The following is a 23,021-nucleotide window of genomic DNA, read 5'->3' as shown; positions in this document are numbered from 1 at the left end:
TCTACGTTGGCTTCCAGCGGTCACGCGCTCACTCGTGAGGACGGCCGATGGCCGATATCTCGCGGGGTTGAGCTCGAGCATCAACCCGCTGCACACGCGGCCTTGAGCCTCAACGAGTTGAGCACGCAAAACTAGTTTCTTCCTCCTCTTCTAAGCTAGATCCGGTCACGCCGGTGATCACACTCACGCTGGTCGCTCACTCACCAGTTACCGTACACCTCTGTGTTCGAGCAGCCTGCTCGGTTGGGCCCCTGGAAGTCCCACAAATGGAGCCAGTAGTTGGACGCGAACTTGACGCCTCGCCCGACCGCGACCGCCTCGTGGTCTGTGCGGTCGTCGCGGGCGAGTGGGTCGTGGTCCAGCACCGACGGCCACAGCAGCGCACGGCCCAGCTTCGGCGCGACCGAGAGGTTGAGCACCTACACGAGGCGACAGCACCCTTAGCACCCCTGCGGCTGGCTGGCGAGCGCCGAGGGCGGCGGTGCCGGAAAGGAGGTCTCCCCGCCCGCCTCTGGCTCAGAGAGGTACATAAAGAAGGTGTAGAGCCGCGGCCCCCACGCCGTCGTCGCGGGCGCGTTCTGGTCGTGGTGCCGCCGGTAGAACTGGCCCGGCTCGTACCGCAGGATCTGCATCGGCTCCGCGTGCGCCTCCGGCACACCCGTCAAGTTGGCGATCCGGCTCCGGACGCGGCTCAGGACCGGGTCGCTGCCGCACCCGTCGTGCTCGCACCACGCAGTCGACGAGGTGCGGACGGACTGCACGCCTACCGGGAGGGCTGAGGAAGTGTCTAGGACGTGTGTAGAGGAAGTGTCTAGGAAGCGTCTAGGAAGCTTCACCGTCTCCCGCGACAGAGCGACTCCAATGCTTCTCGCCCTTGGAGATGATGGCGCTCGCCTCGTCGGCGGAGAGGAAGTGGTCGTACGTCACCACCCAAGGGTCGCGCGACAGGACCGTGGCCGCGTAGCCCTTCTCGGCCGCCTTGGCCAGCGAGCGCTCGAACATGGCGCCGGTCGAGCCAGCCGTCGCGGCGGGGAGCTGGCCCGGGAAGGAGGCGTCTCTCCGGCACCGCTTGTCGACGACCATGGCGCACCAGCCGCACGACCAGCGGCACCTGACGGGCACTTCCGAGCAGGCTCCGAGCAGGCTCCGAGAGTGCACCTGCCACGCGAGCCGCGCCACCGCTGGAACATCGACTCGGGCGAAGCTTGGCACGCGCCGGCAGCCGCCTCCGCCTTGCACTGCGCCGCGTCCATGTCGTGGCACGCCGCCGACTGGCAGAGGTGGCACCTGCGGCGGGAGGAGGTGTCGCGCTTCACGGAGGGCCCGCACCTTGAGGCTCTCCCGCCGTGTGGGGTTTTGGCTAGCGCACGTCACTCTGCAGTTAGCCTTCATGTAGCCGGGGTTCGAGTCGCACTCGCCCACCGCCGCCCACTGCCCGCAGTAGGACGACTTGTCGACGCAGGCCAGGTCCGCCACAAAGCCGCCGCCCGCGGGAGAGGCAGCTGTCCGCGGCGCCGCAGCGCCGCACAGCTTGCAGGCGTGAGCGCACTCCATGTGCATGTACGGCGCGTTGGCGTCGCACTCGCCGGCCTGAGCCCAGCCTTCACAGCTCTCGGAGGAGTCGGGCGTGCTGCAGTCGGGCTCCGGCGGCGGGGGAGCGACGCCAAAGCTCTTCGGATCGTAAGCGGCGTACCAGCGCGCGGCTGCGCTCTCTCGTGCCGGCACGACTTCGTCGGTGTGGCGATCTGCTCCACTGTCCGCAGCTTGCCGCCCTCTCTGAAGGAGCAATGCGGGGCGGCTGCGCCGCAGCCGCTGCGAGAAGCTCTGCTCTTCACCCTCGCTGATCCTGTTGGTCACGACGATGAGGGCAAGCGTCCCAGCGATTGACGCAGCGAGCGCAGCGAGAATGACGGTGGCCAGGAACGGCAACCGCCGCTTTTTTTTGCCCATGCCCACTTGAGAGTGCGCGGAGGCGCGGAAGAAGGTCGAGCGTCTCGAAGAGCTGATGCAGAAGCGAAAATGAATCGGCCGATGGACAAAAGATCGACGAGTTCGATCGAAGAGTTCGAGTGTCGGCCAAGGCGGGCCCAGGCGGCGCTGAGGCCTAAAAGAAATTGCCGGGACACCCTCCTCTTAAAATCCCTGTGTGGTGGCGGCGTGCCGTCCTCCCATCCCTCCCTCGGGCTGCCTGTGTTCTTTCTTTCTTTCTGCACTACAGCCACTTCGCGTGTCGTCATCATCTGTCTAGCGTCCAGAGAGAGAGAGAGAGAATTCTTGATACGAAACCACGACGACACACACCAGTCGACTCGCATCGGTTGCCTCCATGAACGGCGGAGCTATTCTCGCGCCCACACCACACCTGGCTCCAACGTGGACACGCCCATAGCTGGGGACACTACTAGGTCACGCATGGCATCACAGAAGTTTTATCTCTGGGCCCCGAAAGGCATCTCTAGCAGTGTCGTTACACATGCCCCCTCCCCTCCTGGGCGCATGCGCCTCACGTCTCGCCAGAGCATAAGCCCTTGGCGTGTGGCGAGACGAGTTTTTCGCCATCGCAGCGAGCAGCAACCCGCCCGCCGCAAACAGCCGGAGGCCTCGCCGCGGCACTGGCTGCGCCGCGGTCCCGCACCCGTCGACGCAGCTCCCCCCGCGGAAGACCGCGCGTAGCAACGTCTTGACGATCGAGATGAGCGTGCCTGAAGCTCGCCCACCTACTGCCCCTGAGAGTTGGTTATTGAGTGGGATCAGCTCCCCCCCTTGGGATCGAAGCCGCCACAACCTCACACCCAACATCCCAGGCGGGATCTCTCTCTCTCTCTCTCTCTCTCTCTCTCTCTAGCGTCCACCCATACCGCGTTGGTGTCCAGTCCGAGCCTGGCTGTGTGTGTTCTTTCTTCACCTTCCTACCTAACCTAAGCCACTTCTTCTCCACGTCCTTGACATCATGAAAGAACACAAGGAGCAAACGATTGACGCGCCCCGCGTCATCGGGATAAGGAAATGACCACAAATAATCACCCGAATACCACCGTTCGGATCGCTCCTCATCGGACATCGCAAACCCCGTCAGCAGTCCTCCTCCGGGAATGTACGTTTAAGAGCTACATACACTGAGAGAGAGATTCTCCCAGTAAGCTAAAAGTACGTACACTGAGAATCTCCCAGTAAGCTAAAAGTACATACACTGAAAAATAGAAAGCGACGTGTCAAGTCCCTGTCAAGCCAAGGAAGGCGAAACTTGCAGTACGCACGTCCCACATCGACCGAGCAACCCGCTCCCCGCTCACGCTCGTATGTACCTCCCCGACCCCATTGACCTGATCAACCCCTCGCGCGACTGCTGGTGGCGCCCCATTCCCGGCATTGACGCTGCCTCCTGGGTGGACTGGGTTGCCTCCGCCGGCGTCGAGTGCAGCGGGCCGATGCCTCGCGCTGGCCTTCCCGGCTCTGTCGGAGACGGCTCGGCGGCCGGCAGCAGCGACGAGCCTGGAGATGGACGCACGGGCTCGCTCTGGACGTACGTCTCCCTCGCCGCTGTCGCGCTCGCAGTGCTCAGCTGCGTCGCCCGGCGGCTCATGATGGGAAAGGGTGCGCCGGCGGTGAGCCGCGACTTTGTGGTGTTGGAGGAGGCGGGCAGCCGGGCCGGTGGTCTTCCGACGACGCCGGCGCCCTCGCTCTACACCCGCCTGATGACACGACTGCCGTCGAGCATCCGCACCGCCGAGCAGCGGAACAGCGAAGGTGACATCGAGGCGCCCGCCGTCCCTTCCAAGGCCGCGGCGCCCGCGCTTCAGTCCAACAGCCCGGCCGGCATCCTGAGCATCGAGGATCGCATCAACGCCCTCGAGACCACGACGGGCGTCGACCTGGATGGCGACGGCGATGTCGGCCTGTCGGGCCACAACAACCTGCCGCACACGCCCCGGGACCGTGAATCGACGAGGCGCTCATCGCGCCACTCGCGCCCGCGCTCCGAGCGCCGCTCGTCCAGATCGTGGATCAAGAAGGGCTCCTCAAAGCCGAGCATCGAGCGCGTCTGAGACGTCACGATCCCTTCCTTGTTCCCTCTCCCACCCGGGTCTCTCAACGCTTTGTAGGGATGGGCGTCTCGAACACGCCCACACGCCGTGTGTTATTATTAGGGTGCATTATAAAGCCGTGTTGCTATCGATTCGGGGGGGCTGCACCGCGCGATGGACACACGCGCTCAAGGAACGCCTCGAGGCGATACCCGGGGGCCGGGGGCAGCCGCTGGGCGGCCCGGGGCGCGATCATGAACATCTCGGATGTGCGACGGTGTATCAGTCGCCTTAATATGCCACCGTTGCATATCCGGATATATGCAACGGTGGCATAAGGCGACTGATACACCATCGCAAAACTGCATTGGGTCTCGAGTTCGAATCCCGCAGTTCGACTCGGCGCAAAAAACCCAGACGGGCGTTGTCACTGGTTCGAAACCCACCTTAGCGTTCGACCCAGGACGCAATGCGCACAGTTTTGCGACGGTGTTATCAATCAGTCCCCTTATATGCGCGCCACCGTTGCATAATCCGGAGATATGCAACGGTGGCATAAGGCGACTGATACACCGTCGCAGGATTTCCGATTATTCGCCAAATTCCTCGCTCAGCCCAAACGCCGGCATCTCATCACCGGCCGCCTCGGGACAGGCGGGGAAGAAAGGAGAAATAACCAGAAACCACGACGCACGAGCGCGCGCAACGCGCGCCCGTCACGTACCGGGGAAGAAAGCCGACGACGTGTCAAGGCCAAAAAATGGAACAAACGTAACCTCTTTTCATTATCGACATCGTTTGGTGGTTGGGTTCAGGGTTCAGCTCCCAGCTCCCACATGTCGGGTTCAGCGTTCAGGGTTCAGCTCCCACAACATGTACATGTTACATGTTGTGCATGTTGTCGTGTTCCTCGCGCCTCCGTCGCTCACAAGTCTCAAGTGCCGCCGTGCGCAACGCCACGAAACGCAAAATGGGGCCTGAAACGCCCGCGCGCGGTGCCACCGCCGCGCCGCGGTCCCCATACGAGCCGCCTGCGCTGCTCTGCCCGCCGCCCAAATCGGCGCCTCGCTAGCGCGCGCGCGCCTCGTCGACGAGCCTCGCCTTGAAGCGGAGCAGCGTGCGCACCCACGTCTCGGCGAGCACCTGCGGGGGTAGGCGTTGCCTGTGTGTGTTGTGTGTTTGGGGGGGGGGGGTTGCGGCAGCGGCCAGCGAGGCGCCTCGTCCCCCGCCGGGTCCTCCCCATATCTCCCCATATCTCCCCATATCTCCCCAGCGAGGCGCCTCGTCCCCCGCCGGGTCCTCGAAGTAATAAATAATAATAATAATAATAATAACAATAATAGGCGCCTCGTCCCCCGCCGGGTCCTCGAAGTAGTAGGTGCGGCCGCGCTCGCCCGCCGGCCGTACGTAAAAGGCGCCTGCGCGACGGGGGCGGCGGCGAGCGGGGGTGGGGAGAGAGGTGCTTCTGCACCACACGCGTGTGTGGCCGCACCTCGCGGGCCAAGCTCGGCGTCGAACTCGGACGAGAAGGGGATCTCGCCCTTGACCTCGAGCTTCTCGGGGTCGACGTACACCAGCCGGCCGCCAACCTACAAGTAGCACTTCATCACTGATCAGCAACTGATTAGAAGGTCGACGTACACAGCCGGCCGCCAACCTACGCGGCGCAGCCTCGGACACGTCTCGGACGCACCTCGGACGTGTCGACACAAACCGGCCTCCCCCGCCAGCGGCGTGGCGGGCGGCAGCGGCGGCTTCGCGTGCGACTCGCTCGCGCGGCTGCGGGCGAAGCTGCCCTCCGGGTTCCGAAAGTTTGTGTACGCGGGCGGCGGCGGCGGCGGCGGCGTCGAGAGCGGCGCGTCGACGAGCAGGAGCTGCCTGAGGGGCGGGGAGAAGTGCCACAGGAGAAGGGTGGAGGAGGAGGGCGCACGGCGGCGTGTGTGTGTGTGAGAAGGAGAGGCTGGCCGGCTCTTCACGAGATATAGGGGAGATATATGGGAGATACGGGGAGATATAGGGGAGAGGCTGGCCGGCTCTTCACGAGATATAGGGGAGATATAGGGGAGATACGGGGAGATATAGGGGAGAGGCTGGCCGGCTCTTCACGAGATACAGGGGAGAGATGGGGAGATATGGGGAGATATAGGGGAGATGCGGGCCGGCTCTTCACGAGACATAGGGGAGATATGGGGAGATATGGGGAGATATGGGGAGATATAGGGGAGATGCGGGCCGGCTCTTCACGGAGAGAAAGCGGCGCTTGAGGACGGGCGTGCCGAGCACGATGATCTCGCCCTCAGAGATGGCGGCGCCCCACGGCGTGTCCGCCTGCGAAGAGAGGAGCTGCGGCCGCTCCTCGCGCGCAAGTGCCCTCGACGCGAGCTGCGGGTTCATCACCTGGCGGAGATATGGGGAGATATGGGGAGATATGGGTTCATCACCTAGCGGAGACGTGTCGCGGACGTGTCGCGGACGTGTCGCGGACATCCCTCGGCGGTAGCCGCGAGCGCTACTCGTCACGCCTTGCGCCGCCGGCTCCATCTCGGCTCTATCTCGGCTCCATCTCGGCTCCCATCTCGGCTGTGTCTCGGCTGCGTCTCGGGCCACCTTGGCGCCGCTGATCCGCGGCAGCGGCGGCGGAGGCGCCAGAGGCGGAGGCGGCTGGAGGTGGAGCGACGCAAAGTCGAGGCTGTCGAAGAGGGGGTGCGCCCGAAGCTCTGCGTACGCGCCTCCGGCGCCGAGCCGCTGCTGCGGCTCGCGCGCGAGCAGGGCGGAGACGAGCGATGCGGCGGGGGGAGGGAAGTGGGCGGGGAAGGAGAAGTCGAGCGCCTCGATCCGCTTGAAGACGAGGTAGTCGGAGCCCGCCGTGAACGGAGGCGCGCCTGGGGGGGGAGGGTGCGAGGGTCAGGGTCCCCCCGCAACCCCGCCTCGACTACGCCACAGCGCAGAGGGCGCCGGCAAGCATCTGGTATGCGATGGCGCCGAGCGCCCACAAGTCGGAGGCGGCGGTCGCGTCCCCGTCCCCGAGCACTTCGGGGGAGACGTACTCCGCCGTCCCGACGAAGCGCCGCGTGTCGGCGGGTCGACCGGCGTCTCCGCTCGCCGCCTCGCCGTCAACGCCGTCACCCGCCGCTGCCGCCGTAGGCAGCCGCTCTCGACAGCACGAGCCGAAGTCGACGAGCTTGAGGTGGCCGACCTCGTCGAGCAGCAGGTTCTCCGGCTTGAGGTCGCGGTGCACCACGCCGTGCCCGTGCAGGTACTCGAGTGCGTTGACCAGCTCGGCCGTCAGCCAGCGCGCGCAGGGCAGCGAGCAGGCGCCGAGCCGGCGGATGTGCGAGAAGAGCTCGCCGCCCGTCGCGAGCTCGAGGACGAGGTAGAGCGAGTCGTCGTCGCGGAACGTCGCGTGCAGCCGGATCACGTTCGGGTGGCCCGGATCCTCGAGCGCGACGAGCGCGTCTCGCTCCGCAATCACCTGCGCCAGGCCTCCGTTCCGCGTGGCGTGCGCGATCGAGACGGCCTTGAGGGCGTAGGCCACGCCGCTCGAGCGCCGGAGGCAGCGGCACACCGTCCCAAACGCGCCCTCGCCGAGCTGCTCGCACACGTCGAAATCGCTCAGGCTCAGCTTCCGCGCCTCCGCGCCCGCCGCCGCCGCCGCCGCCGCCGCCGCCGCCGGAGCGTCGGCCGAGGACGAGGAGGCGCCGCTCAGCCGCTGAGCGCCGGCTGTCAGGCTGGCGGAGAGAGCCGCGAAGGCCTCGGAGAATGACATCGGAGCAGGAAGCACACCTGAGCGGCGAGCGGCGAGAGCTCTCTATGAAGAAAGAATCTTGCTGACGTCCCTCCAGCCTTCACGTAGGGATCATGTACAATCGCTGTCGTGGGATCGCTTGTCATGTGAGAGAGGCGGTCATGCGCTTTCTCTTTCATGTGCGCGTACGCTTTCTCTTTCCACGGCGCAAGGCGTTAAGAGGCGGGCGGGCGCTGCCGAGCGCCGTGCCGAGCTGCTCCTGCCAAGCCAGCCCAGCTGGTTCGCCAGGCGAATCACCGGCGTGGCTCGTGGGTGCTGGCTATGAGAACCCAGTCGGAGGATCAGTCACCACCGTCGGATGAGCGGCCGAAGTGCGTCTATGTGCTCCGGGCCGCTCTCCTGGTGCTGGTTATCGCGCTGGCGATATTCGCGGCAATCCTCTACCGCGATGTCATGCTGCCGCTGATGCGCAACGAGGCTCGCGTGGAGTTGTGCTCTTTCCGCATCTGCGGGCCCAGCCTGGCCGAGGCGCACATCCAGATGCCGCTCGGCGCAAACAGCTCGACTGAGGAGCTGCGCGGCGACTGGGCTGCGCGAGGGTTCGAGGCGTGCGCCCGCTCGGTGGAGGCGCTGGCCGTGCGGTCCGGCTCGATCGCGGCCGAGGTGGACGTGCTCGCCTACAACCCGACCTCGCTCTCGCTCCTCTCCACCATGGCACGCGCAGACATCGTCCTTGAGAGCGAGGTCGGCTCCTTTGGCTCGCGCGCGAATGTGAGCGCGGCGATCGCGGCCGGCGCCCTGATGTCGTGCGCGGTGCCGCGGCCGTTCGTCCTCCCTCCCCTCTCGTGGCGGACCGTGACGCTGCACTGCCGCATCCCGACCTCGAGCCGCGTCGCCGCCGAGCTCTCCGCCTTCGCCTCCACCGGGACTGTGCGGGCAGGCGTGGTGGCGAGGGGCGCCCTCCTGCCGGCGGCGCTGCCGTGGCTTCCCGCCCTGGGCGTGCCGCCCGCCGAGGTGGAGCAGAGGACGGTCCAGAGGGCCGGCTCGCCCCACCAGCAAGGCGCCTTCCCTCCGGGCTTGAGCGAGCCCTGCCCCGCCCACTGCCACAGCCAGCCTGCCGGAGGCGTGGCCGGCGGCGGGAAGGCCTTGCTGTGCGAGAGCAGCGGCTGCGCGGCGTGCGAGGAGTGTGCGCTCGTCGAGGAGGAGGCAGCGGCGGAGGAGGAGGAGAGCGGCGGGGAGGAGTGCCGCTGCGACCGCTCTCACCCTCAGTGCGGGCGAGATGGCTGGCGCGGATCTCAGCCCGCACCGCCGTCGTCTCGGCGGGGTCTCGGCTGATCTCGGCGGGTCCTCCTGCGCCAGGTGCTACTCGTGGTTCAACGAGAACCCGGACTCCGGGTGCGGCTCCTTCTCCGCCAGCTGCACCGACTCGTGCGTCGGGGAGTGCCTCCACGCCTCGCCCGCCCCGGCCGCACCGCCGACGCCGCCCGGACTCACGCTGATGGGCTTTGGCCGGCGGAGGCGCACCGAGGAGGAGGGCGAGGAGGGGCGACGGCGCTCCTCGCGGCGGTGCCTCCCCTCCTCCCTCGACCTCCTCCCGCAAGCTGCCGCCTCTGGTCCCACCCTCCCTCGTCCCCGCCGCCCCAGGCGCTCCCTCGAGGCGGGCGAGGCGGGCGAGGCGGGGAGGGCGGCGGTCTGGGAGAAGCTCGAGGCGCAGAGGCGGGTCGCCCGCTGCTCCGGCGTGCACGAGCAGGAGCGGATGGCGAATCTGACCGCGCTGCACGTGGGCGAGCCGGTCGTGCAACAAAAGGAGAAGGCGGACCGCCCCTGCCCGCTACCCGCCCCTGCCCGCTACCCGCCCCTGCCCGCTACCCGCCCCTGCCCGCTACCCGCCCCTGCCCGCTACCCGCCCCTGCCCGCTACCCGCCCCTGCCCGCTACCCGCCCCTGCCCGCTACCCGCCCCTGCCCGCAACCCGCCGGGGAGAGGCGGTGCAGCAGGGATCTCCTCAGAGACTTGCCGCTCTTCCTGCAGGTGTTCTTCGAGCTGCTCGTGCGGGCCGCAAATTGCGCCTTCTCGGCGGACGAGATCGCCGCCGCGACGGAGGAGCTGAGCGACCACGTCGACGCCGTGGCGGAGCACTGGGGCGGTGGAGTGCTCCCGCCCTTCCGCCTCCCTCCCAGCCGTGCCCCTCTTCACCGCCTCCCTCTCCCCGCCTCTCCAGAGGGCGTGCAAGACGTGGTCGACGGCATCTCTCACATCGCCGCCACCATCACGCACACGCCTCGCCCTCCGCCGCTCCCTTCTCTCCCTCCGGTGCCGCCGCCGCCGCCGCCGCCCTCGCCGCTGCCCTCGCCGCCTCCGCCGCCTCCGCCGCCGCCCTCGCCGCTGCCGCCGCCGCCGCAGCGGCCGCCGGCGTCGCCTCGGCCCCGGGAGCCGACGAGGCAGCGCGCCGACGTGTTCGACGACTTTTTCGAGGGCATCTTTCCGCACGTGGGCGAGTCGGACGAGGCCGCCGGCGACTCGTCCCGCCAGCAGCCGCAGGGCATCCTCACCGTCGCCATCCGGCACCTGTGAACAGCGTCTCTTCACACCTGCAGCTGTGAACAGGCCTTCTCACCGTCGCCACCCAGGACCTCCTCCTCTCCATGCTGCCCACCGGCTGCACCGCGGCCGGGCTGATGCAGACGGAGCTCGCCCTCTCTCTCTCGCTCGGCCTCACCAACCCGACCGCCTTCCCCGTCCTCCTCTCGCCCGCATCGAGCGCCGCGATCCGCGAGGTGACGCCCGCCGGCGCCCTCCGTCTGGTCGGCGAAGCGCGCTTCGTCGACGAGTCGCTCTCTCTCCCGCCGCACTCGTACCGGCGCGCGCTCGTGGTGGTGGACTTCCGCTACCTCGTCGCGCGGCTGGGCATCGACCACGAGATCCGGCACGACGACGCGCGCTTTGGCGCGACGCACACGCCGCAGATCATCGACGCTCTCGTGCGCGCCGACCTCCTGATCGACCTCTCCCTCGTCGTCTCGGTGCTCGGCATCGAGTTGAAGGTGCGGCTGCCGCAGGCGGGAAGGGTACGCATCCGTGACACCCGCGGCGAGAGCCGCCCCGGCGATGAGGACGAGGAGGAGGACAAGCCGGTGGCACGAGGCGGGCTGGCGCGGCAGGCAAATGCGACCGCCGTGTACCGATTCGGGGGACCGCGAGATAGAGATAGGTAGTGAAGTGTGCATGACTGTCAGAAATTAAGGACCCAGCCCCCGCTCATTTACCCATCCCAGCTGTCCCTTTTTAGTTACCAGCTGCCACAGGCACAGCGGGGCAGGGCACACACAAGGACGCTCCCCTCTAACCTCTAAGAGTAGAAACAGACATGGCACACATGCCGATGTGAGCGCGATGAGCGAACGTGCGATGTGCGATGTGGCCCTCCAGGGGTGTCCAGCCTCACATGAGGCTGAAAGCGCCGTAGCCTGCGGCTTCGGCAGCCTCCTCGTACGACGCTGCAATCGCGTGCGCTTCGGATATGCCAAGCCCTCTCGGCGACGCCTCGTCGATTGGAGGCGTCGCCTGGCCAGCCACCTCATCGTCCGCACTGACATCACCACCGCCGGCAGCACCCTCGGCGATCGCCTACAAGCGACAGAAGAAGGGATGGCAGAAGCGTGCCGTGTTGCTCCTGAACTGTTGAAGGCGCGCCGCGGGCTTTACTGAGGAAAGAAGAGACCCGTCCCGCACCATGTCGATGCGGTTGATTCTGACCTGCAGGCATGGGATGTCGAGCAGCATTTAGCGGCAAAATGTGAATCGTCCCTCGGCGCCATGCTCGGCTCGAGTGGGCATCTAGACAGAAACCGAGCCAAAGATACGCTCCGGCAGCTCCTCCTCGGAGTTGCCTAACGGGTCGCGGTGTTCACTCGCTAAAGTGCATGCACACAAGACAAGTCAACTGCAGCGCCTCCACCTTGGAACATGAAGGCGATGTCGATCTGCAGCCTCTTGAGCTGAGGCAGCAGCATGCCGACGAGAGGCTTGGCGGCTTTGGTGAAGACTGATGCGCTCTTGAACTTGAGCACGTCGACATCAATCTCTACGTAGCCTGGAGGGCGTGCGCGAGCGCGCTAGATGTTGGAGGGAGTCCGTCGCCGTGCTGTGCCGAGGCTTCCGTGGGTGATTACCTGGGCCGTCAAATTGTGTGACGCCCACAGCCTCTGCCAGCTGGCCGCACTGGTTGTTGACGACGGAGCTCAGGGCCCAGCTGGCGCCATCCGAGAGGTACGGGATCACCTTGAGCCGCTCGGCGCCCAACTGCGAGCCGGGCTCGAATATGGCGCGCTCTAGGCTCGAGTAAGCCTCCAGGTCGCGCGGGTCCGCCTGCGCGTCCAGCGCCGCCTCCTTGTCGTAGAGGAAGACCTGCGGGCGGCGGGCGGTGTACTCTCGCGCTGGCCTGGCGGGCCTGGACAGCACGCACAGCGCACCACATTCTGCTTCGGCGAGGCGTTGTTGATCGAAAAGGCAATCACGATGGACGGCGGCGCGCCCTCTGGCTTTGGCGGCAGCGGGAAACGCTTCGCGATGTGCTCGATCGGCTCCTCTGACCGGATCAGCGCCGATACTCTGAGGTTGTAGCCGTGCACGCCTGGCGGCACCTTCTTCCCCTTCATCTTGTTGTCCTTGGTGAGGTAGTAACGACCGCGCACCTGCCGTTGCGAATCGGCGGCGTGAGAGTGCCGCGGCCCTGCTGTGCCTGCCCAGCCGGACGCGGCGGCGCGCGCCTTGAACTTGTCGATCGGCGCCTCACTGCAATTCTGCAGCTGGTACTCCTTGAGCCACTCCTCCGGTCTCCATTCGGTCGGCATCGCGGCGGTGCGTCCGTCCCCGGACAGTCACTTGATGTTCACTTTGTGACGATGATGAGACACGCGTGTGTGTGCCCCGCCCCGGGGGGCAGCCCCAGACCATGATTTACCTTGAGCACTTGAGCACTGGATAGGGTCGATTCCGCGTGGTACGGGACCCCTCGATCGTCTCGCCCTCCCTCACTGGTGTGTTCATATTTGGGGGGGTCATAACAACTGGGAGACGTCGGCGGTGATGGCGGTGTGGCCGATCGAGCTACAAGAGGAACTTGGTCAGCAGGATCCGGGATAGTCTCAGATGATTTACCTTGAGTAGTGACGTGTGGGGGGGTGCGGGGTGGGGGGGGCGCTCACACTCACTCTCGCTCTTGCAAGATTTGCCGACAACGGTGAACGGAACCTACATACCTCGAGCTACCTTCAAAACTCACTGAGTATAGTGACCTAGAAAGTAGTGTGGAGTTAAGGGATAAGTGTGACAAAATGCGCGATCGCATGTGACAAAGCCACCATGATCAATCAAAGAATCAACCGTTCCGACCCAACGCGCATGTCATGTCCATGGAGAGGGAGGGCCGGATCACGCAACCTGGGCCGCCGCAATGCGTTCCTCACGCACGCGGAGCATCGACTCCTGGATCGCGCGGGTGGTGTCGGGAGCGGAGTTGCCCGGCTTCCCCTCGGGGTCTTCTGATGACCTCCAGGAGCGCGATGGAGAGAAAAGGCTTATGTCCCTCTTTTGTGGCGATTCCGGCGGGACGACGATCTCAACCTTGCGCGCCGACGCAGCCACGTTCGAGAGCGCGTCGGCGACCGCCGCCTGACGCGTGGGTGTGGGAGCAAGCTCGGCCAAGAACGCACGTGACCAGGGCCGAGCAGCGTGAGGCGCCTTGACTGCGGCGGCCTTCTCCTCTCTCGCCTGTTCCATTGCGTCTGCCACCGCCGCTCGCACAGCAGCGACCTTCTCTCCGTCCGCCCGTGCCCGCGCCTCCGACACCTCCGCCAGCTGCGCAGTCAGCTCAGCCACCTTGGCCTCCAGACCCCTCGATTGCTCCGCCTGTGCCCGCGCCTCCGACTCTCCAGCTTGCACATTGGCGGCGTGCTTTGTTTGCTCCTCGAGCATTGCGGCCCTAAAGTTTTCTTGCGCCTACTCGCGAGAGAGCGAGACATCTGCGGGCGCTGCCCAGTGACCTCCCCAGGCTCACAAGTGGCGCCTGCTCGAGCGAAGTTGCTGCTTCGGCTCGCGCCTTGGCAACGGCAGATGCAATGCTCTGAGCAATCAGGACCGCATAATCCTTCTCAAGCTTTGCATCCGAGCCGCAAGTGACAAGGTTGCGCCACAGTGAAGCAAGGCCGGTGGGCTTGGGGAGAGCAGGTGGTGGGAACACCTGTCGGCACACATCATGACTTGGCGTGGCACACCGGCGCCCGCACTGTCCAGGACGCAGGAGGGGATTGAGAGACAAAACAATGAGGCCGGCAAACGCACCTCCGTGACAGACGGCTCGTCGTCCAGCTTTGCGCCGGCTAGTAGCGCCTGCTCGTAAGTGGCAACCTGTTGCTTGGACATCGCGGGACGGACGAGCTCCTCTCTGTAATCGCCGCAATCGCCGCACAGCGACGATCCAGACGGTCGACGATGGTTCACAGCCTTGTTATGAGAAGAAAATACGTCGTATGGCGCTATGCGCTGGTCTGTGAGAGGTTGAGGTGCGAGCCCTGGAGGCCCTGGGGATGGGGGGAGACTACCCGCGGGCCTAGAAGGCCCGCGCGCAAGGGGGTGGGACATTGAGACCGGTCATGAACGAGTGCGCGACACGCATGTTGCGAGCAGCGTTGTTGATGTTCTGAGAGAGAGATTTTAGAAAACCAACAAGAAATCACGACTCTCACAGTGATTTGGGCTCGGCAGCTTGTCAGCCCTCAGCCGAAGCTGGGGCCGGTCCCGTAGGCGTAGCCGAGAGAGCCCGCGCCGTGAGTTCGACGCGGTCGGGAGGCCTTGCGGAGAGGCCAGCGAGGTGGCGATCGCTGTACTTCATGGTCGTCATCAAGTGACCGGCTGACAAGCCAGAGGTCGATACTCTGGGACGACCCATAGGATGCCACGAATGCCTGAAGGAGAGGGAGGCGAGGCCAGAGCCCAGAGGCAGGCTCAGCTGCTCTCGGGTGATCCCGCTTTGATGGCTGAAGGACCCGATGGTCCTGTCACATTCGCGTTCCGAGTCGTGGGGGTAGAAGAATTCGAGTAGAAATCGAGTCAGCACTTCCTTGTAGTACAGCGGACCGCCAGGCTCGCTGGCAGCATCCGCAGGGAGGCAGCATATGAGGCACCAGTTTTCTGGAGAGCTCAACAGCTGCAGCCGCGATGGCAGAGTCGGCCGCGGTTCGAGCGAGCAGCTTTTGGCTGCGGGATCGAATCGCGGAAGGCTCATGCCCTCGCGGAGAGCGACGCGGGTCGCGCGGCGCGCGCGTGTGCGAAATGCGACAAAAGACGAAAGACGACAGGCGCCTGAGCGCTGTACGCCTGAACTTTTGTCGCCGCAATCGCCACCGCCGCCATCTTGACGAGCAGCGCGAGCGCGCTCGTCGGCGGCCAGCCGTCGCGGGCCGGGCCGAGCCCGGCCTCGACCGGCCGCGCCGCCGCAGCAGGCCGGGAGGCCCGAATGGCGGCCGACCAGCTCATGAGGACTTCTTCTTCTCTCCATGTTCTGCGCGTCGCCACAGACGGCGGCGCGCGAGAGCTGTTGCGAGTGGTGCTGGACGAAGCCCCGGGGGGGCGCTGCCGGAGGCTGTGCCGTAGTCGGTGCGGTCGACGGCGCTCGGGCTGCCGACCTCTTTGGCGAAGTTGTGGATGATTCTCTTGGTTGGCGGCGCGATGCCGCCCTAGCTTTCGACAGCCTTGTTGTTGACAAGAAAATACGTATGTTCACAGGGGATAAGGACCGTACCATGCGGAATCGACCCTATCAAGTGCTCAAGTGATCTGTGATCTGTGAGGGTCCGCCCGCAGGCGCATTTTGTATACCGAGGCGGTGCCCGCTCAAGGTAACGCAAGGTAACTTCTCCACCACACGTAAAAAGGAGGTGAAAGGGCTATGTGAAGAAAGACTGCACAATCGAAAAGAAAGAAAGAAAACAGACAACCCAAGGGAGGGATGGGAGGACGGCACGCCGCCACCACACAGGGATTTTAAGGAGAGGGGTGTGATGCGCTAGCCGTCGCCCACCCTTGGGCGTCCGCCTCTTCCTATCTCTCTTCGCAGTCTCTCGCAGATTCTCGCTGCGACCTTCATGCCACCTCGCGGTCGCCCCCTTCTCGTCGTTCTTTCCCTTGTCTCTTCTTCTTCTGTCGCGTCGCTCTCCTCTGCTTCGTTCTGCGGCGCCGCCGCCGCCTGCCGGTCCCTTGCTCTCGCGGCTTCTTTCGCCTTTCGGCGCAACTCCGTCCTCCTCGCGGCGTATCCTGGCCCCTCGAGTCTATCGAGCTCCCCTCGCGCAAGGACCACATTTCTGACTCCCACTCCGATCATTTGCCTCCAGGTCATGTTGTTGCTCAGGTCCACTCTCTCTTCGAACACTTGTGCCCTCACTGATGATGCCGGCGCTGTGGTCCCCTTCGGGTGCATCGTGACGGCTGACAACGGGATTTCCACTGGTTCGTCCTCCTCGGAGTCGTCTTCCCCCTCTTCCTCCCGCTCGGCTCTACGTTCAGTACGTTCGGCGTGGCTCACCCTCCATGCCGTGAACAGGCGCTTTATCCACCCTATATTCTTCTCTCGTTCCAGACTGCACAATCGACCGCACGAGAAGGCACGTCTACCTTTCTTTCCTTCCCGTGAGGCTCACTGTGTGTGGACTGTGGTCCCGCACGCCCCCCTCGCGCCTGCCTCTTCTCTCCAGCGAATAAATAAATAAATAAAACGCGCACGCCAAACGAGGGGTGGGAGAAGGACAGGGTCCCCACCTGCACAGCGAAAGTCTTGTTCCCTGCTCGCGGGGCGTGATTTCTTCTTGACCAAGGGCGCGCCCCGATCATCACAGCACCGAAGAGCGCCGCTGAAACGCGACCCGTTCCTCCCCCTGCAGGAAAAGGAGCCATGGGCGAGGTCGAGGACAATGTGGTGCGCAGCACAAAGCAGCCGCCGAGAGCGCAGCCGTAGCCTCCGCGCCGCGCGTGCGGCGCGCGAGCGGCCAAGCGTCGCTTGCTTTTTTGCAAACCGTTGCTGCACCGCGGCCTGCGCGCGCGCGCGCGCCCGACTCTGGCAGGGTCACTTTGGCCGCGCCGTCTGCGCCTCTCGGGCCGCACCCTCTTCCGCACGCGCGCCTCTGCGCCAGCCGTTCTGACGCGGCCCGTCTGCCGCCCGCAGTACATGGCCAAGCTGGCAGAGCAGGCGGAGCGGTACGAGGAGATGGTCGAGTACATGAAGAAGGTGGCGCAGGGCAAGCAGGAGGAGATGCTCTCGCTCGAGGTTCGCCGCGCCTCGCGCATTTCCTCTCTGCTCTCCCCCGGTGCCGCCTCGCCTTCTGCTCACCCCTCTACCAACACCTGGGCAGGAGCGCAACCTGCTCTCCGTCGCGTACAAGAACGTCGTCGGCGCGCGGTGCGGCCGGGCTCCGCGCGGCCACGCGGGCGCATGCTCGCCGTGAGGTCGGTCTGCGCGGCTGCTGTAGGCGCGCGTCGCTGCGCATCATCACGTCGATCGAGTCCAAGGAGTGGGGCTGCGAGTGCGGCCGCCGTGCCGTGCGCGAGACGCCGAGCTCGGAGCGCGCTCGCACCGTAGGAGTCGTCGAAGGAGTCGTCGGCGCACACCGCGCTGATTGGCACCTACCGGGCCAAGGTTGAGGAGGAGCTCAACAACATTTGCAACGACATCCTGGCCCTGCTGCACGACCACCTGATCAAGGACAACCTGGATGCCGAGCCGTCCGTCTTCTACCAAAAGATGAAGGCCGACTACCACCGCTACCTCGCCGAGTTTGCGGGCGGCGACAAAAAGTCGGAGCACGCCACAAACGCAAAGGCACGCTCTCTGCCTGCCCCCCCCTCTCTCTGAGGAGCACTTTTCCGCTTTCCGCCCCCGACGCCCCCGCCCCCGACGCCCCCGCCCCGTGCGCGCCAGGCCGCCTACGAGGGCGCGCAGTCAACCGCCGAGCGGTTGCAGCCCACGCACCCGATCCGGCTCGGGCTCGCCCTGAACCAGTCGGTCTTCTTGTACGAGGTGCAGGGCGACCACACGGACGCGTGCGGCCTGGCCAAAAAGGCAGCCTCCACCCCGCCGGCCTGCGAGCCTCGCCGCTCCCTCTCAGTCCAGCCCCCGCTCCAGGCCTTCGACGATGCGATCGCCGAGCTCGACACGCTCGACGAGGAGTCCTACAAGGACTCGACCCTCATCATGCAGCTGCTGCGCGACAACCTGACGCTCTGGACGAGCGACGAGAATACCGACCAGTGAGGCTCCGAGGGGGACGACACTCTAGACGGCTCTCCCAGAGAGGCGGGCTGTGGCCGGGCCCTTGTCGCCCTCTCCGAGAGGGCCGGCCGGCCGGGGAGCGCTCAGCTGCGGCAGACCGGTCCTGCGCCGCACGCCGGAGTGCGCGCTCCGCCACTCGCTATTAACGGTCGGGTTGGGTTGGAGAGGGGGGGCGGTGCTGTAGGTTCGTAGAGCCCACATCCGAAACCGCGCTACCGTCGGCTTGGCGCTTGCGCTTGCGCGCGCGTGGGTCGCGGCCTGCGGCCACGGGCCAGCCACCCAGGTCCCAGGACCCAGCCTGCGCCCCGTCGCGGCGCGCGGCGGGCGCTGCTTTGTGCTGCGCACCACATTGTCCTCGACCTCGCCCATGACTTCTTTTCCTGCAGGGGGAGGAACGGGTCGCGTTTCAGCGGCGCTCTTCGGTGCTGATGATCCGGGCGCGCCCTTGGTCAAGAAGAAATCAGCCCCTCTTCGCGCTTGTTCCCTTCGCCTGCAGCAGGGAACAGACTTTCGCTGGAGAACGAGGCGTCCATCGAAAAGGGTCGAGAGTCTCGCCGGGGTCGGCACCCACCACCGCTCGCCGCTCGCCCCGGCGCGTTGTCGTAGGCGCGCCCGCCCTGCGGCGGGCGAGCGGGCTATGCAGGCCGCCGCGAGGTTCCGCGAGGCCATCGCCATCCTCGAGCACGCGCGTGACAGGGCTGCGAGCTCCGGGTGCGACCTCGACCTGGCGGAGCGGGCTGCGACGGCCGTGCGAGACACTGTTCTGCGAGAGTGCATCGCAGCCGGCCTCTACGCCAATCCCTCGCTCCTCGGCGACGGGAGCCCGATCCGCGTCTCGAGCGGTGTCGACGCGGCGCTCATGGACGAGGAGGACCCGCCCACCGCCCTCGTGGCTTCAGCGCCGGCCACCCCGCCATTCAGTCCCTGCGCTGCTGAATTCGCGCGAGAGGGCGGTGAGTTGGTGGATCCAGTGCTGTCGGGAGTCAAGGCACTTCTCATCGACCTGGACGGTACGATGTACTCGCCGTCCGGCCCGATCCCCGGCGCGGATGAGTTTTACGGCTACTTGCTGCGCCAGCGCCTGCCATACGTCTTCCTCTCCAATACGGGCGCAAAGGGTGCGCACGGAGTGCAGGCCAAGCTGGCGAAGAACGGCTTCCTGCTGCAGGCGGCTCCGGTCCCGACCGACAACATCTACACGGCTGCTCAGGCGCCACGCCCGCCCGCGGTCACTGCTGTTGCAACCGCGGCGCTCACTCCGCTCCTGCTGCGCACCCGCGGCGCAGGCGCAGTGCGCGTACATGGCGGACCACATCCCGCACCACGCGCGCGTCTTTGTGATCGCCGGCGGAGTCGAGGGCGAGGACGCGTGGTGGATGGAGCTGCTCACCGCCGCGGCGGAGCGGTTGGCCACCTGGGAGCTGCGCACGCGGCTGACCGAGGAGGAGGCCAAGGAGTGGGCGGCGATCGCTGGGGCGGCGATCGCCGCGGCGCCGGGTGAGGGGGCCGGCGAGGGGTCCGCGTCGTCTGGGACGCGTCCACGACACGTCCCGCCACACACGCCCTGCAGGCGAGGGGCGGCCGAAGGTGTTCGTCGTGCTCTTCACCGACGGCTCCATCTCCTCGTCCGTCGACCCGAAGACCAACGAGCGCGGGTACGCGGACTGGTCCTTCGACGTCATCAAGAAGGCGTCCATCCTCCTCTCGCACGGCGCCGAGTTCGTCTGCACTGCCGAGGACGCTTTCAACCCGACGAGCGACGGCTTCCCGCTCCCAGGCGACACACACACACACACACGCGCGCGCACACACACACGCGCACACACACACACACACACACACACACACACACACACACACACACACACACACACACACACACACACACATTCAACCCGACGAGCGACGGCTTCCCGCTCCCAGGCGAGAGGTAGCCGAGAGGTGGCCGATCAGCCGAGTGCAGCCGCGGCCGTCTGCCGCCTCTTCACGCGGTCAGCGCCGCGAGCAGGTCCCGGGATGTTTTCCGCGATGTTCCGCAAGCTGATGTACCCGCTCGGCAGCGAGCGGCACCGCGTCTGCGGAAAGGGCGGCGGCGCGGCCGAGGGCGGGAAGTACATGGTCGGCCACGCGATCGAGATGCTCCGGAGGCAGGGCTTCGACGGCGAGCCGCACGAGCGACCTCCTCGTCGGCGACGACACGTCCTTGACGCGTCCATGAGACGTCCCGCAGGCGAGCTGCACGAGGTCCTCATCGTCGGCGACCGCTTCGACACCGACATCCGGGCGGGCGTGGCCGCCGGCCTGCGCACCTGCCTCGTCGAGTCGGGCTGCCACCGGATGGAGCTCCAGCCCTACTACCCGGCCGACAGGGCCACTTACGTCGCCGCCTCGGTCGCGGAGCTGCTGCCGCAGCAGTGGCTGCCCCGCTCCTTCGTGTTCCGCACCGCCCTGGCGCCCGCGAGGACTCCGCCGCGGCGCTGCTCCGACTCGCTCCGCTCGTGGGCCCTGTCTCGCGGCAACATCGTCTACGCCTCGTCGGCGCACGCGCCCTCCACGTCGCTCATCGAGCGGCTGAGGCACTACTTCGACGCGATGGACCCGGGCTGCACCGGCACCATGCCGGCGGCCGACTCGTACCTCGCCCTCCGCCTGCTCGGCATCGCACCGCAGCAGCGGCCGGTCCCTCGCCCCGCCTCCCTCGCCGCCGGCCTCGTCTTCCCGTCGCGCGGGCGGAGCAGCCCCGCGGTGCCCGCCGCCGAGCCGCGCCCAACTGGCGAGAGCGAGGGCGAGGAGCGGCGCGGCGGCGGCGAGCAGCCCAGCCTCGGCCGCATCACGTTTCGCCAGTTCTGCTCCGAGGTGCAGCGCGGCTTCGAGCTGGCCGTCTCTGGCGCCCCCGTCTCCCCCGGGGGCGTGCGCCCAACCGCGTGCGAGCTGCGCGCCGCCGCCGCGCAAATCATGTACTCGAAAGACGCGGTGCCACCCTCGCGGAGAGGCGGCGGCGAGGGGTCGCCGCCGCGGCGGCAACAGCAGTCGCACCGGCCCCGCGCGCTCTCGCAGATCGAGCCGGCGCTGCGAGTCGAGCCAGAGGACACCGAGGCCCTCCTCGGCTCCTCGCCGCCGCGCGTCTCCTCCCCCGGCGTGGGCGCCGCTGCCGCCGGCGAGGTGGCACCCGTGCGCTGCCACCGCGTCCGCTCGGGACTCACCTCGAGCCTCCCGAGCCTGCCCGCCGCCGCGGCGCCCCTCTTCTCCGACGCGGCTGCAAGCTCGTTGAGCGGCTTTCCGCCCGCAGCGCAAGCGGTGGTTGGGCAGCGTCTGCTTGGCCGCGGCGGAGGGCAGCGCGTCTCGAGCCTCGGCGGTGTCCCGATCTCGACCGGAGACCTCACCGAGCTGGGACGAGAGAGCGCGCGCCTCGAGGAGCTGCACGGCGGCAGGCTCGGCACGCCAGGCGGCATGCGCCGTGCGGCAAGCTCGCTGCCAGACCACCTCTACCGCCTCCAGCCCGACTCGTAGCGCGACGGGTGATGGGAGCGCGGAACGTCAATGTGAACGTATCAATGGAGTGAGTCGTGTATGTGTGTGTGCTGTGACGCGTGAGAGCCAGCACGAGGGCCCGGGGCCGCTGGCCAGCGCAGCGCCAGGTCGGCCGGGTCCCCGACGGCCGGGTCCCCGAGTGGAGCTCTCGTCTCTTGCCCCCGCGCCTCTTCTTGCTTCTATCTCGAGAGAGGCAGAGGAATGAGGAAATTGTGTCTATTTAAGTCAGGATTTAAGTCTTGTGTGGTGTTATCAAATCATGGGGTGGGGACTGGGGTGGTGGGGAGGGCGAGGGGTGTGTTACTGTTAGACTCACTGGTTGGGTAGTAGTCTAAGTTCTGAGCCTGGAGGCCTAACGGGTCTAAGTGTGGCTAGCCACGCTGGAGTGCTTGCGCGGTCTAAGATCAGCGGGAGCCTCTTACATCGGCTAAGTCGGCCGTGGACGGCCTGGGGCCAAGAGGCTCCCACCGTGATCAACGTACAACGATACGGCGCAGCCCCCAAATTTTCTTCGCCTGCGGCGGGCGATCGATCCTTCTCATGCTCAGCAATCGCCGCCTCAGCATCCTCCTCTTCCGATTCTCGTTGCTGCTTCTTGAGCGCAATCTTCGGCGACTTCTCGCCAAACAGTTCTCACAAATAGCCTCAAGCTCAAACAAACGCGTGTCAGAGAAGCCTGTGTATGCTGGTCCTCTTTGAACGATCCGCGCGTGAGGTAGCATAGGGCCTTGTTGGCAGCAGCCAGCTTGTTGCGCTGCTTCGTTGCGATGAGCTGATTGGGATCGCAGAAGTGCATGCCAAGCACCGCCACGATCTTGAAGCAGAACACATCGCAACCGCATCGTCCGCACTGCCATCGGCATGCCGCGCCCGCCGCTTCGCCGCAGCCGCCTTAGGCACGCATAGCGGCAGCATATGGTACGTTGCGCGTACTTGAGCAGGCGTTGCGCGCCGCAAGTAGCGCACTGGCCCTGGGAGAAGGCGATATGGCGTCGTGCGCGGCAAACGTTGGTCGGGACGCGTCCAGGTATTTTTCGGGTAAACCTGAAAGCTTTTCAGGTATACCCGGGTTTTACCCGGAGGTGGCCTTATGTCGTCTAAGTTCATGGCCCCCGACCATGAGGGTCTAAGTCTGAGCCCGGCTCCGTGCGGGGGCTAAGTTGAGCGCTCGCTCGCTGCAGAGGCTAAGTGTAGAGCGACCCTCTAGCCCTACTACCCAACCATTTTAGACTCTTATAGACTATCTCCCCGATACATGAAAGTTCGTGCGTCGTGGAGAAGCCACTAGCCTGTACCAGCCAAAAGCGGTTTGCTGGTGATGTGTGTACGGTCATGGTCGCTATTGCAATAAATACATAAATAAAAACGGACACCTCCTACTCGGTGAGATGGGTAAAAAG

At 66.0% G+C, this 23,021-nt stretch overlaps 7 protein-coding genes across 7 annotated transcripts; 4 read left to right on the top strand and 3 right to left on the bottom strand.

Annotated features, from left to right (window-relative positions):
- Positions 1–440: 440 nt before the first annotated feature.
- Positions 441–1,950, bottom strand: EMIHUDRAFT_209028 (hypothetical protein; the record flags this gene model as incomplete). The annotated part of the gene is made up of 4 exons (XM_005771849.1): positions 441–763; positions 837–1,111; positions 1,180–1,287; positions 1,370–1,950. 4 exons carry the CDS (start codon positions 1,948–1,950, stop codon positions 441–443), a joined length of 1,287 nt encoding a protein of 428 aa, XP_005771906.1.
- A 1,349-nt stretch (positions 1,951–3,299) lies between these two features.
- Positions 3,300–4,046, top strand: EMIHUDRAFT_102143 (hypothetical protein; the record flags this gene model as incomplete). The annotated part of the gene is made up of 1 exon (XM_005771848.1): positions 3,300–4,046. One exon carries the CDS (start codon positions 3,300–3,302, stop codon positions 4,044–4,046), a length of 747 nt encoding a protein of 248 aa, XP_005771905.1.
- Positions 4,047–5,093: 1,047 nt separating this feature from the next.
- Positions 5,094–7,791, bottom strand: EMIHUDRAFT_464011 (hypothetical protein; the record flags this gene model as incomplete). Its single annotated transcript, XM_005771847.1, has 6 exons — positions 5,094–5,168; positions 5,361–5,443; positions 5,518–5,614; positions 5,753–5,903; positions 6,259–6,422; positions 6,967–7,791. 6 exons carry the CDS (start codon positions 7,789–7,791, stop codon positions 5,094–5,096), a joined length of 1,395 nt encoding a protein of 464 aa, XP_005771904.1.
- A 210-nt stretch (positions 7,792–8,001) lies between these two features.
- Positions 8,002–11,612, top strand: EMIHUDRAFT_451116 (hypothetical protein). Its single transcript, XM_005771846.1, has 6 exons — positions 8,002–9,056; positions 9,130–9,336; positions 9,415–9,583; positions 9,801–9,915; positions 9,991–10,311; positions 10,377–11,612. Exons 1-6 carry the CDS (start codon positions 8,092–8,094, stop codon positions 10,982–10,984), a joined length of 2,385 nt encoding a protein of 794 aa, XP_005771903.1. The 5' UTR covers positions 8,002–8,091; the 3' UTR covers positions 10,985–11,612.
- Positions 11,613–13,202: 1,590 nt separating this feature from the next.
- Positions 13,203–14,192, bottom strand: EMIHUDRAFT_209022 (hypothetical protein; the record flags this gene model as incomplete). Its single annotated transcript, XM_005771845.1, has 3 exons — positions 13,203–13,769; positions 13,828–13,983; positions 14,112–14,192. 3 exons carry the CDS (start codon positions 14,190–14,192, stop codon positions 13,203–13,205), a joined length of 804 nt encoding a protein of 267 aa, XP_005771902.1.
- A 2,457-nt stretch (positions 14,193–16,649) lies between these two features.
- On the top strand, positions 16,650–18,303 carry EMIHUDRAFT_436052 (14-3-3 protein). The gene is made up of 7 exons (XM_005771844.1): positions 16,650–16,740; positions 16,987–17,088; positions 17,174–17,220; positions 17,291–17,330; positions 17,401–17,640; positions 17,740–17,880; positions 17,944–18,303. The coding sequence occupies exons 1-7, from the start codon at positions 16,717–16,719 to the stop codon at positions 18,070–18,072; spliced, it is 723 nt and encodes a 240-aa protein (XP_005771901.1). The 5' UTR covers positions 16,650–16,716; the 3' UTR covers positions 18,073–18,303.
- A 280-nt stretch (positions 18,304–18,583) lies between these two features.
- EMIHUDRAFT_451113 (tentative p-Nitrophenyl phosphatase) lies at positions 18,584–21,881 on the top strand. The gene is made up of 5 exons (XM_005771843.1): positions 18,584–19,300; positions 19,377–19,587; positions 19,661–19,812; positions 20,014–20,275; positions 20,321–21,881. Exons 1-5 carry the CDS (start codon positions 18,728–18,730, stop codon positions 21,598–21,600), a joined length of 2,478 nt encoding a protein of 825 aa, XP_005771900.1. The 5' UTR covers positions 18,584–18,727; the 3' UTR covers positions 21,601–21,881.
- Positions 21,882–23,021: the final 1,140 nt, after the last annotated feature.

This window comes from Emiliania huxleyi, assembly GCF_000372725.1.
Source record: "Emiliania huxleyi CCMP1516 unplaced genomic scaffold EMIHUscaffold_37, whole genome shotgun sequence".
Taxonomy (NCBI): domain Eukaryota; phylum Haptophyta; order Isochrysidales; family Noelaerhabdaceae; genus Emiliania; species Emiliania huxleyi.
Note: the sequence above shows the minus strand (reverse complement) of the source record. Positions and strands in the feature narration are given on the sequence as shown.

Coding starts and splice junctions, on each gene's coding strand:
- EMIHUDRAFT_451113 (XM_005771843.1), top strand. CDS start 18,728: ATGCAGGCCGCCGCGAGGTTCCGCGAGGCCATCGCCATCCTCGAGCAC. Junction 19,301..19,376: donor ACATCTACACGGCTGCTCAG/GCGCCACGCCCG, acceptor CCCGCGGCGCAG/GCGCAGTGCGCGTACATGGC. Junction 19,813..20,013: donor TCTCGCACGGCGCCGAGTTC/GTCTGCACTGCC, acceptor TCCCGCTCCCAG/GCGAGAGGTAGCCGAGAGGT.
- EMIHUDRAFT_436052 (XM_005771844.1), top strand. CDS start 16,717: ATGGGCGAGGTCGAGGACAATGTG. Junction 17,331..17,400: donor TCACGTCGATCGAGTCCAAG/GAGTGGGGCTGC, acceptor CTCGCACCGTAG/GAGTCGTCGAAGGAGTCGTC. Junction 17,641..17,739: donor AGCACGCCACAAACGCAAAG/GCACGCTCTCTG, acceptor CGTGCGCGCCAG/GCCGCCTACGAGGGCGCGCA.
- EMIHUDRAFT_451116 (XM_005771846.1), top strand. CDS start 8,092: ATGAGAACCCAGTCGGAGGATCAGTCACCACCGTCGGATGAGCGGCCG. Junction 9,337..9,414: donor CGACGGCGCTCCTCGCGGCG/GTGCCTCCCCTC, acceptor CCGCCGCCCCAG/GCGCTCCCTCGAGGCGGGCG. Junction 9,584..9,800: donor TCGTGCAACAAAAGGAGAAG/GCGGACCGCCCC, acceptor CTCTTCCTGCAG/GTGTTCTTCGAGCTGCTCGT.